Source organism: Dipodomys spectabilis, unplaced genomic scaffold, assembly GCF_019054845.1.
Source record: "Dipodomys spectabilis isolate Male_0828 unplaced genomic scaffold, ASM1905484v1 ptg000250l, whole genome shotgun sequence".
Classification (NCBI taxonomy): domain Eukaryota; kingdom Metazoa; phylum Chordata; class Mammalia; order Rodentia; family Heteromyidae; genus Dipodomys; species Dipodomys spectabilis.
Genome location: NW_024870927.1, coordinates 246450 through 264221, shown reverse-complemented (window position 1 = coordinate 264221; position 17772 = coordinate 246450). Strand labels below are relative to the sequence as shown.

The 17772-nt window shown below is 40.4% G+C and overlaps 1 protein-coding gene across 2 annotated transcripts in view; it reads right to left on the bottom strand.

Moving 5' to 3' along the window:
* The window catches only part of Zzef1 (zinc finger ZZ-type and EF-hand domain containing 1), a 156363-nt gene that overhangs the window by 80917 nt on the left and 57674 nt on the right, over positions 1-17772 (bottom strand). For both annotated transcript variants that reach the window (XM_042699424.1, XM_042699425.1), the window contains exons 13-18: positions 16827-17039; positions 15547-15647; positions 13985-14154; positions 12969-13102; positions 10885-10955; positions 9673-9787 (exon numbers count right to left, since the gene is read on the bottom strand). In XM_042699424.1, the coding sequence (XP_042555358.1) occupies positions 9673-9787; positions 10885-10955; positions 12969-13102; positions 13985-14154; positions 15547-15647; positions 16827-17039 (804 nt within the window). The remainder of the gene's footprint in view (positions 1-9672; positions 9788-10884; positions 10956-12968; positions 13103-13984; positions 14155-15546; positions 15648-16826; positions 17040-17772) is intronic.

Sequence of the window (17772 nt, the reverse complement as noted above, 5' to 3'; positions counted from 1 at the left end):
TACTTTTTGCTTTTCTGGGGGGTAGGGGAAGAAGAGGTGGTTAATTGGAGATAAAAAAAAAAATTTATATTCTTTCCTGCCCAGACTGGCTTGGATCTCAGCTATCTTATTAGCTGTAATCTAGCACCTGGCGAAACCTTTAATTTTTTTTTTTAATTTTAATTTTTGCCAGTCCTGGGGCTTGAACTCAGGGCCTGGGCACTGTCCCAGAGCTTCTTTTGCTCATGGCTAGCACTCTACCACTTGAGCCACAGTGCCATTTCTGTTTTTTTCTATATATGTGGTAATGAGGAATCAAATCCCGGGCTTCATGGATGCTAGGCAAGCACTCTACCACAAAGCCACATTGCCAGCCCAACCCTTAACTTGTTTTTTTTTTTTTTTTTTATTTGCTTCTTTTTTTTTTTTTTTTATTGTAAAGATACTATACAGAGGGTTACAGTTACATGAGTGAGGTAATGAGTACACTTCCTCTTGAACATTGTTTTCCCCCTCCATTGTTTTCCCCCTACCATCTCCTCCCTCCCTCCCTTCCCCGAGGTTCTTTTTTTTTTTTGATTGTGATTAAGTGATTACATAATTTCAAAGTCACAAGTTCATTCTAACTTCCCTGGAGCAAATTGTCTACCACAGTCTGTAATATATAACAGTGTTCACATGTTATATACCATATTTGTGATCAGCAGCATGGGGATATTTAGTAGTGGTTCAACCAGATGAGCGGGAGTTCTTTGTTTCTTAAAGTACTGTTAGTTTTGTTGTATCACCTAACATTTTGGATTTAGCATCCACTTATCAGGGAGACCATGTACCGTTTGTCTCTTCGTTCTTGGCTTACCTCGCTCAACATGATTCCTTCTAGCTCCATCCATTTCCCTGCAAATGCCATTATTTTGTCATTTCTAATGGCTGCATAATATTCCATTGTGTATAGATACCACATTTTTTGGATCCATTCATCTGTGGTGGGGCATCTAGGTTGTTTCCATATCCTAGCTATTGTGAACAGTGCTGCAATAAACATGGAGGTGCACGTGTCCTTGTATATTGGTTCCTGTTGTTCAGGGTAGATGCCTAGAAGTGGTATGACTGGGTCGTAAGGGAGGTCAATCTTTAGCTTTCTAAGGACCCTCCAGACTGCTTTGCAAAGTGGTTGTATAAGCGTACATTCCCACCAGCACTGTAATAGGGTTCCTCTTTCTCCATATCCCCTCCAGCACTTGTCGTTGGCTGATTTGTGGATGTGCGACATTCTGACTGGGGTGAGGTGGTATCTCAGGGTTGTCTTTATTTGCATTTCCTTCACCACCAGGGATGATGAACATTTCCTCATGTGTTTCTTTGCCATTTTTACTTCTTCATTTGAGAAGTCCCTCTTTAGTTCCCTTGCCCATTTAGTAATTGGTTTGTTAGGTTTGGGAGGGATTAGTTTCTTGAGTTCCCTGTATATACAGGATGTTAACCCCTTGTCTGATATATTGCTGGTAAATATTTTTTCCCAATTAGTTGGTTGTCTTTCTAGCTTAGTTGCGATAGATTTAGCTGTGCAGAAGCTTTTTATTTTAAGGTAGTCCCATTTGTCGAGTCTCTCTCCAACTTGTTGTGACCCTGGGACTCTGTTCAGGAAGTTCCTTCCTGTGCCTATTAGTTCAAGTGTCTCTCCTACTCTGTCCTGCAGTAGTTTCAGAGATTCAGGTTTAATGTTAAGGTCTTTAATCCATTTTGAGTTGATGTTGGTGCATGGTGATAGGCTGGGGTCCACTTTTAGTTTTCTGCATGTGGCTGCCCAGTTTTCCCAGCACCAGCGGTTGAAGAGGCTGTTTCTTCCATTGTATGTCTTTGGCTCCTTTGTCGAATATCAGCTGGCTGTAGGCCTGTGGATTTATTTCTGCATCTTCTATTCTGTTCCATTGGTCTTCGGGTCTGTTTTTGTGCCAGTACCATGCTGTCTTTGTTATTATAGCTCTGTAGTAGAGTTTGAAGTTCGGCATGGATAGCCCTCCCATATTGTCTTTATCCCCTAGAATTGTTTTGGCTATTCTAGGTCTTTTGTTGTTCCATATAAATTTTTGGACTGTTTTCTGTATTTCAGTGATGTACGTCATTGGGATTTTAATAGGAATTGCATTAAATTTGCATATTAGTTTTGGAAGTATTACTATCTTTACTATATTAAGTCGGCCTATCCAGGAGCATGGGAGGTCTTTCCATTTCCTAGTGTCTTCTGCAATTTCTTTCTTTAACTTTTTACAGTTCTCGTTAAATAGTTCTTTTACATCTTTGGTTAGGTTAATTCCTAAATATTTTATTTTTTGGGAGGTTATTGTGAATGGGGTTGCTCCCTTTATTTCCCTCTCTTCCTGTACGTTATCAGTGTATAGGAAGGCAACTGATTTTTGTGGGTTTATTTTGTATCCTGCTATTTTGCCGAAGTGACTTATGATTTCTATAAGTTTGGGGATGGAGTTTTTGGGATCGTGGAGGTATAGTATCATGTCGTCTGCAAAAAGGGATAGTTTCACTTCTTCTTTCCCTATGCGGATCCCTTTAATGTCTTTTTCTTGCCTTATTGCCCTGGCTAAGGGTTCTAGGACTATGTTGAAGAGGAGTGGAGACAGTGGGCATCCTTGCCTTGTTCCTGTTTTTAGGAGGATTGGTTGTAGCTTTTCCCCATTAAGTATAATATTGGCTATTGGTCTGTCATAAATGGCTTTTATTGTTTTTAGAAATGTTGCTTCTATTCCTATTTTCTCCAGAGCTTTTAGCATGAATGAATGTTGAATTTTATCAAAGGCCTTTTCTGCATCTGTGGCGATAATCATGTGATTCTTGACCTTGGCTCTGTTGATATGCTGGATTACATTTATTGACTTACGTATGTTAAACCATCCCTGTGTCTCTGGGATGAAGCCTACCTGATCATAGTGTATTATTTTTTTTATGTGTTTCTGGATTCTGTTAGCTAGAATCTTGTTAAGGATCTTTGCATCTGTGTTCATCAAGGAAATTGGCCTGTAATTCTCCTTTTTGGTTGGGTCTTTGCCTGGTTTGGGGATGAGTGTGATATTGGATTCGTAGAATGAGTTTGGGATAGCTCCCTCCTTCTCTGTTTCTCTGAAGAGCTTGAGGAGTATGGGTATTAGTTCTTGTTTAAAGGTCTTATAGAATTCTGCTGTGAATCCATCTGGTCCTGGGCTTTTTTTTGTTGGAAGACTTTTGATAGCTTCCTGTATCTCATTATAGGATATTGGCTTATTTAATTGGTTAACTTCTTCTTTGCTCAGTTTGGGTAACTTGTATTTCTCTAAAAATGCATCCATTTCTGCCAGATTTTCTTCCTTTAGAGAGTATAGCTTTTGAAAGTAGTCTGTTAGAATTGTTTGGATATCTTGGGTACGTGTTGTGATGTTTCCGGTGGCATCCCTAATCCTATTAATATGGGTTTCCTCTCTTCTTTTTTTAATTAATCTTGCCAACGGGCCATCAATTTTGTTTATTTTTTCAAAGAACCAGCTTTTTGTTTGGTTTATTTTGGTTATGGTTTTCTGATTTTCTAATTGGTTAATCTCTGCTCTTAATTTGGTTATCTGGTTTCGTTAGTAGCTTTAGGTCCCATTTTTTCTTGTTTTTCTAGCTGTTTTAGTTGCAACATGAGATTATTTACTTGGTCTGTCTCCATTCTCTTGATGTGGGCACTGAGGGCAATAAATTTGCCCCTCAGGACTGCTTTTGTTGTGTCCCACAAGTTTCTTTGTGAGGTGTTTTCATTTTCATTGAGTTGTAGGAAATGCTTTATTTCTTCTCTGATCTCTTCTGTTACCCAGGACTTGTTAAGTAGTGTGCTGTTCAATTTCCATGTATTAGAGAAATTTCTGCGGTGTGCTTTGTTATTGAGAGCTAGCTTGATTCCACTGTGGTCAGATAGGATACAGGGGATTATGTCGATCCCTTTGTATTTGTTTAAGTTCCTTGCATGAACTATGATATGGTCTATTTTGGAGAAAGTTCCATGAGCTGCTGAGAAGAATGTGTACTGTGTTGTTTTAGGGTGAAATACTCGGTAGATGTCAGTTAATTCCGCTTGAAGTATGGCCTCACTTAATTCGGTAGCTTCTTTGCCAATCCTCTGGTTGGTAGACCTGTCCTTTGGTGAGAGTGGCGTGTTAAAGTCTCCTAGTATTATCGTATTGGGATCTATTTTATTCTGTAAGTTTGAGAGCATTTGTTTGACATATCTGGGTGCACCGATATTTGGGGCATATGAGTTGATGATGGTTATATCCTCCTCTTGGATTGTTCCCTTTATTAATATGTAGTGTCCGTCCTTGTCTTTCTGTACTGATTTTAATGAAAAGTTTATTTTGTCAGATATCAGGATAGCTACACCTGCTTTCTTACTGGGGGCATTTGATTGGTAGATCCTTTTCCACCCCTTCACTCTGTTTGTTTGTATGTTTGGCTGAGAGGTGGGTCTCCTGAAGGCAACAGATGGATGGGTCTTGTTTTCTGATCCAGTCTTCAGTTCGTTTTCTTTTAATTGGCGAATTCAGCCCATTTATATTAAGAGAAAGTATAGAGAGATGCATTGTTGTCCCTGCCATTCCGTTTTCCTAAGTTTTTCTTCTTTCCTTTCCTCCTGTGCTTGCTCAGTTAGACTTTGAGTAATGCCTGTTTGGGGCAGGTCCCAGTTCCTGGTTGCTTTCTTCAGGTTGTGTCCCCCCTCTTAGAATTCTTTGTAATGCTGGCTTAATGTTTATGTATTCATTTAGTTTTTCTTTGCTATTAAAAGTTTTCAGCTCTCCATTGAATGTGAATGCTAGCTTTGCCGGGTATATCAGTCTGGGTTGGCAGTTATTGGCTCTCAGGGCTCGTATGGTGCTTTCCCAGGCTTTTCTTGCATTCATTGTTTGTGTGGAGAGATCTGCAGTGATTCTAATTTTTTTCCCGTTGTAGTATAGCTCCTTCTTCATTTTTGCTGCATGCAGGATTGTTTCCTTATTATTCAGATCCATCATTTTTACTATAATGTGTCTAGAAGTGTTTCTCCTGGGATCTTGCTTGTTGGGTGTTCGATAAGCTTTTGTGATGTAGTTAAGATGGTCGTTTTTGAGGTGGGGAAAATTTTCATTGACTATCTTGTTAAATAGGTGTTGCATTCCCTTGCTCTGGAATTCCTCACCTTCGTCCACTCCGATTATGCGAAGGTTAAATTTTTTAGCATTATCTGCTTGCTCTTGAATTTCCCTTTGGTTTGAGTGATTTTTCCATATCTGTCACTTTTTGGTCCAGTTGGTGTATTCTGTCTTCTGTATCTGACACTCTACCTTCCATTTCATTCACTCTGTTGACCGTGGCTTCTATTGTGGTTTGCATGGAGGAAATGGATCCCTTTATGGATTCAATGTTGGTTCTCAGAGTACTGATCTCACCTCTCAATGAGGTGAGATCAGTATGCATTACCTCTAATTTGGCGTTTATCTCACCTCTTACTGAGGTTTGTGCAGCTTCTATTTTTGCATCCAACTTTTGTTTGATATCCTGTATATCTTTTGATAGTTCATCCTTGTGCTCTTTCAATTTCTGATCCATTTCTCGCTTTATTTCTTGAGTCATTGCCTCCAGTAACCCTTGGATGTAGCTTTTGTCTTCCATTCCTGCTTTGCTCCCACTGGGGCTCTCCCCTGCGTGGCTGCTGGCTTTTGAGGTGAGCTTGCTGTCCTGGGTAGTGGTAAACCTTGTGATTTTTCTCTGTGATTTTCGCATGGGGGTTCAGGAGACTGCTCTTCAATTTTGTTTTGGTGTGTCTGTCTTTGCTTGGTTGCTGATTCCTGTAGGTCGTCAGTTGTTGTTGCAGTCCGAGTTCAGTTGGGGTGGTTGCGGGCTGGGTTGGGCGGCCCCCGCCGGGTCGTTGTGATCGCGATCGGGCGGGTGGTCTGCCGACAGGTCCCTTTGTCGCGCTGCTGGTGCCGGGCGGCTTTGGCGGGATTGAGCCTCTCCGCTCCGGTGGAGAGTGAGGGGTGGGGGTGGGATCCTCGTGGAGACTCCCGGCTGGTAGGTTTCTCTGTTCCTGGCGATCCGCTGTTCTGCAATCCGGTACCTGGTGATCTGCAAGCAGCCCCCTGTGTCTCTGGGGCTCCGGCAGCCCCTGCCGGGCCGGCTGGCCGGTGGCTTGGCGCACTGCCGCGCGGCCAGTAAAGGTTGGGGGAGGGGTCTTCGTTCTTCTCTGTTCTGAAATTCTTCTTTTCCTCTCTTTCTTTTTTTATTTTCCACCTCTGGTTTTTCTCTGAGTATTCGTCTTTTTGTTGTTGTCGGTCTCTTGGGGAGATTAAGCGTTGGAACTCGAACTCTCTTTTTGGTTGGAGAGAGCTGTGGCGTTTCCCTACTGCCCCGTCGCCATCTTGGTCCCCCCTCTCCCAACCTTTAATTTGTAAAAGCGTAATTTACAAAGGATTGTAACTGGACCACTGTGTGGAATCTCTATATAAGGAAGATGTTTTTAGAAAAAATAATATTTTAAGTTAGGAGAATTGACTAAATGACTATAGAATTTAGAATTTGTAAATGGAAGAAGTAGCCTTGTAGCTTATGATCTTCCTACCACTGAAAATGCTTAGAGATGTCTGTTAAAGATGAACATGTATACACTAATGAGCCCAATACTTTAGAAATGTCCATTCAATTTATGTCTGATTTTTTTGTGTGCCTGAAAAAAAAATTGTGCCTATATATTGGAAGAGAAGATGGGATTTTCCCACTTTCGTATTTTATTTTAAAAACCTACTTGAAAATAATTCATGATCCTTCTGTGACTCTGTCATCTTTGTTTTTTGGGTTTTCTCTGAAGGGGCATCTAACCTCCAGAGAGAAATTCTGGCACATAAGAATTATGAAGTTGGAGCTGGGAAGGTGGCTCAGTGGTAGAGTGCTTGCCTTGCATGCATGAGGCCCACAGTTAGATTTCTCAGCACCACATAAGCAGAAAAAGCCAGAAGTGGGGCTGAGGCTCAAGTGGTAAAGCGCTAGTCTACAGCTGAAGAGCTGAGGGACAGCACCCAGGCCCAGAGTTCAGGCCCTACAAACAACATTAAAAAAAAAAAAAAAAAGAATTATGAAGTAGCTGGGCATCAGTGGCTCAGGCCTATAATCCTAGATACTCAGGAGGCTGAGATCTGAGGATCATGGTTCAAAGCCAGCCCAGGCAGGAAAGGCTGTGATACTCTTATCTCCAATAAACCACCAGAAAACCAGAAGTGGCACTGTGGCTCACATGGTAGACTGCTATAGCCTTGAGTTGAAGAGCTGAGGAACAGCGCCCAGGCCCAGAGTTCAAGCCCCACAACCAACAAAAAAACAAACAAAAAACAAAACAAAAAACTATGAAATATGCTAATATTAGCACTGTCTGTAATTAATTCCTCTAAACTAGAATCAACCCATATACCTCTCCAAATAAAACAGATAATTATGGTACGTCCTAAAGAGACTATTGTGGTATAAATGACAACACATGAATGAACCTCAAAAACATTGCTAAGCAAAACAAATATTTCACAGAAGATTGCATGCTATCAAGGTAAAAAAAAAAAAAACAGGCAATAACAACACATTGTACAGGGATGACTAGAAAGAAAAACAAGGGGGCTGGGAAGGTAGCTCAGTGGCAGAGTGCTTGCCTTGCATGCATGAAGGCCCTGGGTTCGATTCCTCAGCACCACATAAGCAAAAAAAAAAAAGCCGGAAGTGGCGCTGTGGCTCAAGTGGTAGAGCACTAGCTTTGAGCTGAAGAGCTGAGGGACAGCGCCCAGGCCCAGAGGTCAGGCCCCACGACCGAAGCCCTCCCCCCGCAAAAAAAGAAAGAAAAACAAGGAACTTGTGAACACACACTTAAAAATTATACTACAGAGAGATGTTTTCACTCATTGTCCATCCATATCTATTCTTTTGTCTGTGAACCACATTTTGAAATGGTCCCCTCATGCTGTGGTTTTGCTTTTCCTTCAATCCCATTCTACTATGTCTATTGGATCACTTCCCAGTTACCTCCTGTAGAGCAAAGCCTCTTCACTGAACCTCAGGCTCTGCAAACTCTGGCCCTCTTTAAGCTCTTTCTCTTTTCTCTGCCAGAATTTCTTCCTGATACTCCTTCCTACTGTCCTGGCTACCTTCCTTGTAGATTTCCTCAAGATGCCCATGAGTGATGTGAGGCAGTCCCCAATCATGACTTCCTGTTCGTTACTGGTTACAAATCTTTAGCCACAATTTCTATCTTGAGAGTGCAACTAGGTCTTACCACCTGAAGGCCACTAAAACCATGAATACCACATGTTCAGAATCTACCCATTTTCATCCCCTTTTTAGTCACCTGTTCCTTCCCATTTCATCACAGGCCCCCTCCATTTGAAATGTCCCTAACTTCCTCTTTGCTTGTTTAAGCCTATTCACAGTCCTGCCCTGAGCTCAGCACTTTTTTTCCAAAATGCCTTTCCCTAGTTGCCTTCCCTCTCCCTAGACCTGTGCTCATCCTTTGACAGCCTGATGTATGGTCAAAACTATCTAATCACAAATTTGTTTGGGCTCCTCTATCATTGTATCCTCTGTACCTGACGTGAGGCCTCACACACAACAGGCATTGGGTAGAAATTGTTGAACTAACAGACATGAGAAAAATCTCAGGTTAGGTGTACTTTAGCCATTTTTACTTTTTTTTTCCTCCTAATGTAACTCTATCTCCTTCCCTATAACCATAATTGCTTGCTTTTACAAGAAGATAATTCAGTGGCTGCAATAATCTCTTGCCTAGAAGGTTTAATGGTATATGCAATTTCCTCTGTATCACAGATGAGAGAAAGGGAAGAAAGGACAAGTACTTAATGTCCCAGTGGTAAGGGATTATGGGAAATTCTCTTGGGACAGTTAGTGGGATTTCAGAGTTGAATGACCCAGTTGAAGAGCCAGGTTTCAGTGGTGTTCCAGCATCTTGAGTTCCTGCTTCTATCAATTTGTGAGAACCCTGAAGTTTTCTCCCAGTGGCTTTGACTGAGAATGGTAAGAACTTGAAGAGGTTTTTAGAGGTTGAAGAATATGCAGGATTGAGATGTGCTACAAGAGAAAGTATAGAAAATGGCAGAAATAACAATGGAGATTAGAATGGTCCATGGTGAACTGGAAAGACAGCACATATCAATGATCTTGTGAGAATTTTAAGGAAGACACAGAGATGGGCAGAATAGTCTGGACATATGAAAGAAAACTGATGTGATGGCAAAAAAAATACTAAAAGAAGTTAAGACTGTAGCCAGGTATGGTAGCTCATGCTATAATCGCAGCTGTAGTTCAAGGAACACCCAGAAAAAAGTTCACTACATCCTATCTCAAATGATAGTTGGAGTGGTGTACCTGTTTGCCACTATAGTTACTTGGGAGACCAGGATCAGGAGGATCTCAGTCCAGACCATGCAAAAACTGAGACACTATCCTCAAAATGACAAAGGGCTTGGAGGCACAGCTAGCTCAGGTGGTAGAGCACTTGCTTAGCAGGCATGAGGCAAGTGAATTCAAACCCAGTACCATCAACCCCACTCACCCTCCAAAAAAAAACCCCCACAGTGACTTTCTTATCACATACTCTTAAAGAAGCATGAGGTAAAGAATGGAGAAGAAAACAGCAGGTACCTCTCGAGCAGCCACAGAAAGGAGCGTATTCATGACAGCTAGGACTTCACCAATGTTCATGCCAGCAAGGTCACTTTTCTCAGGTAAAAGTAGAAGGCCACCTGGGTCTTTATCACTGAAAGGACACAAACTCATTACACCTGTTTGTAGGAAGGGGCTTTTCCTGGTCAGGTTCCAATAAAGAACCTAGAGAGATGTCAGCATCAGTTCTATGAAATAGAGGGATTTGGGTCAGAAAGACAAATGGTAGTTACAACTAGGAGTATGCCACTGTCTGTCTATATGTCCTTCCAGAAGCACAGGCACATAAATTACCTTGATATCAGTGTTAAATATATCTGATATCATGACTGGTAACTCAACAATCCAGGCTAACGATCCCTGTATCTTCAAATGTTCTTCATGCAACACCTCCAGGATCTATCATCATCTTCGTTAACTGATTCTGAAAGCATTTTATACAAATAGCCCTAAATCTGGCATCCAGACCAGACAGTCCGACTTGTAAGCAGATGCTCAGTTCCCTCCCTCCTTTAAGAGTCTGTGCCTCCATTAAGGAACTCTAGAGTCCCATCGGCTTCTCTGATGGGACTGTAAGTCTCCATATACTCTCTTCCTGGAATGTTTCTTTCTACACATTACTACTCTGTGCTTTTTCAGTTGTTGTAATGTAGGACTGAGGACCACAAACTCCTTTGGTTTTAGTTTTTGACTTTGATATTTAATTAGAGACTGAAGTTCTCAAGAAGTCCTCACTAAGGCTGGGAAGGTGGCTCAGTGGTAGAGCGCTTGCCTTGCATGCATGAGGCCTTGGGTTCGATTCCTCAGCACCACATAAGCAAAAAAGAAAAAAGCCAGAAGTGGTGCTCTGGCTCAAGTGGTAGAGTACTAGCCTTGAGCTGAAGAGCTGAGGGACAGAGCCCAGGCCCAGAGTTCAGGCCCCACAACCGGACCAATCCCCCCCTCAAAAAAAGAAGTCCTCACTGGGTTCAATACTACCTTGTCTTATAAGGGACTTGGATTAAGGTCTTGACAAGATTATCAGTCTATCACTATTTTAGTCATTCTCATGCCTAGTAGGAACTCAAGACTCAACTCTCTAACTTCTGGGTAGAAGAAGCACTACTCCAAAAGCACAGAAGGAAGGGCTAGTTAAAGAAAAATAACTACAGAGGTTAGAATTATTCAATAATCAAGGAGAATCAAACTTACCTAAAATATGTGCACAGTGAATGGAATGTGAGCTGCAGGGACTGCTTATGTTCTTGCTCAGTGATATTCTTCTAGAAAACCAGAAAAAGGACATTCAGAAAATCTACTTCATGACACTCCACAGACATATGGTACCATGAAATAACATCATGTACTTGTCCCAAGTATGAGGAGAGCAGATTAAGCAGACCACCTTGTGGCAGTGAACTAAACCCCCGTCCAGTATCAGGAGAGGGCAGAACCTACTACTTAAACAAAAGCTGGCAGGTAAGTTTGGTTTATGCCCAAAGGTAATATCTGCAAGTTTTCCTTTTGGAAGGTTTGACCCAATAGTTGAAGATGCTGACTTCTAAAAGATATACACTATCAGAGGAAGAGACAAGGCAGGGATAGAGTATGTTTTTTTGTGAGCTTTCTGTTGTTTAAACACTGTTAGAGCTTTCCCTTTATCTTGCAGATTTACAGACTATGCTTACAATCATAGGAATCAGGCCTCCAGACAGGGCTATTGAGTTATTTTGGGGGAAGCTTACTGTTTGAAAATAAATGTACTGAATAGCTAATGCTGTGCAAGGCATTTGGTGGAGGGTTCAAGAGGACCCAACATGAGGGCTGGGAAGGTGGCTCAGTGGTAGTAGAGTGCTTGTCTTGTATGCATGAGGCCCTAGATTCGATTCCTTAGCACCACATACACAGAAAAAGCCAGAAATGGGTGCTGTGGCTTAAGTGGTAGAGCACTAGCCTTGAGCTGAAGAGCTGAGAGACAGAGCCCAGGCCCAGAGTTCAGGCCCCACGACCAACAAAAGAAAAAAAAAAAAAAAACGGCTTAGTCAGATAAAATATTAGTGAAGTTCAATTCATTAGCATAAGAAGAAAACAAAAACCCTCACCACTGCTTTCTGAAGGGCTGATAAAAACAAATGACCCGGGGCTGATCTACTAACAGTCACTAGTGTTATTCAGGAAGCCATGTGCCCTCTACTTTTTTGTGTAGGATGAAATAAAAATTATTCAATCAGCTACTGGTAAATGCAAAGAATTGGGACAATATTCTATTTGCTAACAGAGTGCTTTTAAATACTTAAAGCACTCTTGTACTCCAGTACTTAGTCTGAGTAACATGACAGTATCTAAAAACTGAGCAATAAAAAAACTGGAGAAACAAAACTTGGTAATATTGTTTTACAGGTATATTTTGAAGTATTGATGAATAAAATGATCATATACTTACTCCAAAATAATACTGGGTAGGAGGGAGAAGAGTAGGTGAGGTGTATTATAAATGAAACAAGATAAGCTTATCATTATTGAAGGTAAGTAATGAGTACACTTGGGGGTGAGACAACTATCTACTTTACTTTTTTTTTTTTTTTTGTCGGTCATGAGGCCCGAACTCTGGGCCTGGGCGCTGTCCCTTAGCTCTTCAACTCAAGGCTAGCACTCTACCACTTGAGCCACAGTGCCACCTCTGGCTTTTTCTGCTTATGTGGTGCTAAGGAATTGAACCCAGGGCCTCATGCATGCAAGGAAAGCACTCTACCACTTAGCCACCCAGTCCGCCCCCTCTTTCTTTTTTGTATCATGGGGCTTGAACTCTGGGCCTGGGCACTGTCCCTCTACTCTTCAGCTCAAAGCTAGTGCTCTACCACTTGAGCCACAGTGCCACTTCCAGTTTTCTGGTGGTTTATTGGAGATAAAAGTCTTATGGCCTTTCCTGCCTAGGCTGGCTTTGAACTGCAATCCTCAGATCTCAACCTCCTGAGTAGCTAGGATTACAGGAGTGAACAGCCAGCACCTGGCCAACTTTACTTATGTATTTGTTTAAAATTTTCTCATAATTTGGTTGTAAGCAAGTCATAAAGCTGGAGACTAAACTGTGACTTGTGAGACAAAAGCTTATACAATACAGATTAGAAATGAACACAGGGTCATGTCCTTTGATATCTATTTTGCACAAAGGCTTTAGAAATCTATCAACAAACACTTGAGAAACTCAAACTGAAATATTCAGAACATATAAAAAGTAACAAATCTCATCCTAATCAACTTCAGCGAAAGAATCCACACCTACAGTAAATAATTACCATCATAGTGAAGAGATGGTTCCGACGGGTCTGTCGATCAGGAAAGAATATGGCAGCCCCATTGAGAAGGGTGTTCTTAACTTCTTGCTTTAGAATCTCCACAAGTACTGAGTCTCCATCTACCTTATCTACCACTAATAAAAAAGAACAATGAAATCAACTTTCGTAAATTCTGTCAATGTTCATCCACTAAACCATCCTACAGACTCACTAGTATTTTGTAGTTAATACCAGAGCAAAGAAACATCTTTGCATAGGTTAGGGAGTTTTTTTTTTTAATTAGTAAAAGTACTTTATTCTCCTCTTGTATTTGCTCTATACTTTGCTTTACAAAGTTATGAAGTTCACAGCTTTATACCAAAATGTAAGAAGACTAAATTATTTTTATCTTCTTTTGAGACACAATTTGGCAAAGCCTTAAAAATAACCTCAAATCTCGATGCTGGTGGCTCACACTGGTAATTCTAGCTACTCATGAGGCTAATATCTGAGGATCATAGTTTGGAGCAAGCCCAAGTAGGAAAATCTGTGAGACTCTTTCTTTATAATTAACCACTTAAAAGCCAGAAGTGGAGCTATGGCTTAAATGGTAGGATGCAAGCCTTTAGAGAAAAAGCTAAGGGACAGTTCCTAGGCTCTGAGTTCAAGTCCTAGTACCAGCACAGTAATAATAACAATGTCAGATAGTAACATGAATTTTGTCCTAGTTTATCATTACAATCTCCCCCCTTAATCTTTTAGCTTCAACCCATTGCCTTGACTAAAACTGAGACTCAACAGTATAATGGTGATTATTCTCAATATGATATAGCTGTACATCTGAAACTAGAAGTCAATTGATGAAAGAATAAATATGGACTCAAAATAGTAATTCCAATGGATATCAAAAGCAATACTTATTTTTCACAATATTGATCCCTTATTGGCTTGCATCTGCAGGCCCACCCACAATCCTCTACAGCAAGAGGTTTGTGGCACTGGCAGAGGGTTGTGTTCAAGGCATATCCAGTCCCTACCATCACATAAGTGTGTATAGAGCTCCTTGGCAGCCTGAACTCTCTCCGGATGCTGAGCTGGAGGCTTCCCCTCCTCAGAGGCAGTAGGCACATCTCCCTGCAGCACTGAAAAGCAACTCTGCAGAAGCTGCAGTAGCAGGATTTGGGCACAGATGCACTCTTCTCTTGGGCTGCAGAAGGACAAAGAATATCAAAGAGTGGGGGCAAGTTGCTTTCACATTCCAAGCCATACAGCTATTTACAAAGGACTCTCCTTTCAGTGAAAGGGATGTCAAATGAGAGGAAGTAAGGTAGAACAGAAAGAACAATGCAATAAGTGTCTGACAACACAGACTAATCTGACTCTGTGAACTGTGGGGAAAGAAATTTAATGCTCACAAGCAGAAAAGGTCAGATAAGTTGATGTTAGGGGAATGAACCCCAAGATAAGTATTCAATGTTTTTTTTTATTTCATGCAATTGTTTCTAACATATATTTATAAGATGATTTCTATGTTGCTTTGTATGTCCCTCCCCCACGGTAAAACCCCTGCTTTTACTGTATTTGATGTTGGTATAATTTGTGGAGGGGAAGGGCAAAAACAAATAATTTAACTAGGGATACAGGTGGACCCATTGCAACAATGAGATGTACAAGTCTTTATGTCGAAAAACGAACTTTACAACTTTGGTGGGGTGGGGGGGGAGGATCAGGTGGGGAGTGGTGGGGACAGTATGGGAAGGGATGGGAAGGGGAAACAAAGAGGAGGCAACAATGCTTGATAAGAAATGTACTTGTTATTTTGCCCATGTAATTGTAACTCCTCTGTACAGTATTCTCACAATAAAAAAATAATAAAAAGAAAAAGAAATTTAATGCTCAGCCTGCTTCATCATCTGTGAAGTGACACTTGAAAAGCATTCTTTATCTGAACTTCTGGGGACCATGATATAAGATTTTCAAATCTGGGACTTTTTCTGATGTAGGGATATTTATAAATACCTACCGAGATCTATTGGGGATAGAACCCAAGTCTAAATGTGGATGAATTCCACTTTTCACATACACCATATATACATATTCTGAAATTAACAGGTATTATTTTCTTTTTTTGTGGTGCTGGGGATTACATCCAAGACCTTGTGGCTGCTAAGCAAACACTGGGTCATATACTTATACCCCCAGGCATACAATAATTTTAGTATATCGGAAGTGTGCCTGATTCATAGTATGAAGTCAGACATGAAATTTTCTAATTGTGGCATGTAAAAAGTTTCAGATTTTGGATCATTTCAGATGTGGCATTTGGGAGTTAGGAATGCTCAACCTGTATCACTATAATACTTGGCCTGCTTGTCCCAAAAGTTGTAAGGATAATAAAATAACAAAATAGTGGTAAAAATACTTCCTAAATATTTATGTAAAGTATTATTTTAGCAATAATCAAATATTTCATATAAGAACAATAAATACTAGTACAAAGTAAAAACAATTTAGAAGAAAAAAAGACTATTTAGAATAGCACAATTTGGTATTTGTAGTTTTGTTTATAACTATCACCTCATAATTAATTCTAACCTACCTTTGTTTTAGTTTACTGTAAAACTTCCAGAAGATCTGTAAATCAAGACCCGTGAAGTCCAGAAAAGATTTATATTTTAAGCCACTTTTTTTTTGTTGCACCTAAAAAAAGTACAGAGACCAGAAAAAGTTAAACTGAAAAATTTAAAGAAATATTATAATGACTCATTTACTTGTTATTGATAAGGAGTAGGGTGGGTTCTACCCAGTGAAATTTCCACACAACAGACATAACTAGTTACTAAAAAGTGTATAAAAATTTGCTTTAGGGCTGGGAAGGCGGCTCAGTGGTAGAGTGCTTGCCTTGCATGCATGAGGCCCTGGGTTTGAGTCTTCAGCACCATATAAGCAGAAAAAGCCGGAAATGGTGCAATGGCTCTAGTGGTAGAGCGATCTCCTTGAGCTGAAGGACAGTGCCCAGGCCTAGAGTTCAGGCCCCATGACCAGCAAAAAAAAAAAAAAGCTTTAGTGTAATAAATTTCTCTACAGTGTTTATGTAAAAATACACATACATACACTAATAAGCACTGCTAACACATATATGACCCACAAAGACTCCCTGAATTCACAACATGGCACTTGGAACATAAATCAATCAACTGGTGATAATAACCAGGACTATATTTCAGTATGATTAACCTTCCTTGCAAATGAGCCGATCTGTTGTAAGCCAGGTGCTACTCCTAGGGCCTTTCCCCCTTTTCTGCTGTGTTAGAAGCTCTTGAAAAACAAAGATCTAAGAGATCATACGTACATTGAGTAACTAGCCTTATAGTGTGCCTTGAGTAAAGGAATGTCAAGGGTAGATACTGCTGTATAGACACAAAGGCTTTACTGAATTCTAACACTCTATGGTGATGGCTGTAAGGTTTTTAAGTGAGTTGTCAGAGTGTTTTATTAGAGACTATAAGTTAGCATCAAAAACAAAAATCTTGACATTTAGTTCTTTTAGCCAAGAAAGTTCACCAAGACTTCATTATACTTTTCCTAAGATTTGAAGAAAATATAAATCCTATGAAATCATTTGGAGCAAGTATGGCTGGGATCTTTATCATATGCCAGTAGCTCTACTCCTGAAGACCTTACAACAATGTGTCACTTAAGGCCATAAGTGTCCACTACTTTCCTTGGCCTTGCAATTTCATCACATACCATGATGGCTGTTGTGCTCATTCATATTGCTTTGGCTTCAGTAAAGTCAAGTTTTACTGGCTTGTGTTCACTTAACAATGTCATTTGTTTTTCCTAGAAGAAGCAGTCTAACAACTGAGGAAACGCTACCAGGTCATGAGCAAGCTGTTGGATGAACTGCAGGGTCCTGAGGAGCAGGGTGGCACCACAAGCACTCTCTGTATCCTTTTTGCAGTGGGCACAGAGGATACTTTGCTCTGCTTCTGCTCTTGCAGGCCGAAGGTACCCACTGATGCTCAAGCCTTGCACTCCCAAGCGCTCTGCTGATTCCTGACGGGTGCACAGGAACTTCACCATCAAATACTGGGGGATAAAAAAAAAAAAAGAGATCTCAAGAGGACTCAGAATCACTAAATATAATGTAGGGGTGTGAAGGAGACTTTCTGGGAAGATCTTCCTATGTTTGTAACTTAATAGGTATAACCATGCCCAAAATTGGAGTACAAAATATAAGTTCAGTATATATAACAAACAGGAAGAAATACACTGAATGAAGTCAGATCTTAGTAAAGATCCTAATAAGAGAAATGGCTCTTTTGAAGGCAAAACACAAGGTAAGAATAAAAAAATATGAAGGAGTAAAAAAGACTTCTTCAGTATAGTAATGTTGAAACAAAAAACTGATATATAATGAAAATGACCAATGCCCTAAAGAATCACTTCAAAGCCCCCAACTGGCATATGTAACCCATAAGCTGGGACTTGAGGATGCACTCGTTTACACAAAGCAAAGGTCATTTCCAAAGCTCAACTTTATATTTTAATTAATTAACTTATTTATTATTTTTTATTTATTTTTGGCAGTACTGGGTTTGAACTGAAGCCTTATGTTTTCTACCCTTTGAAAACACCCCAACACAAAAATGGAGGTACATGGAATGAACAAATGCAGCAGTGGTACTCAGTAGAAACCATGTTGAAAATGAACTATACATACAACTTTTGGGTGGGTACAGAAGGGAAAAACTAGGAGAGAACCAAGGACTGTCAAAGAAGAAATGTACTCATTACCCATCTTATGAAATAGTAACCCTCC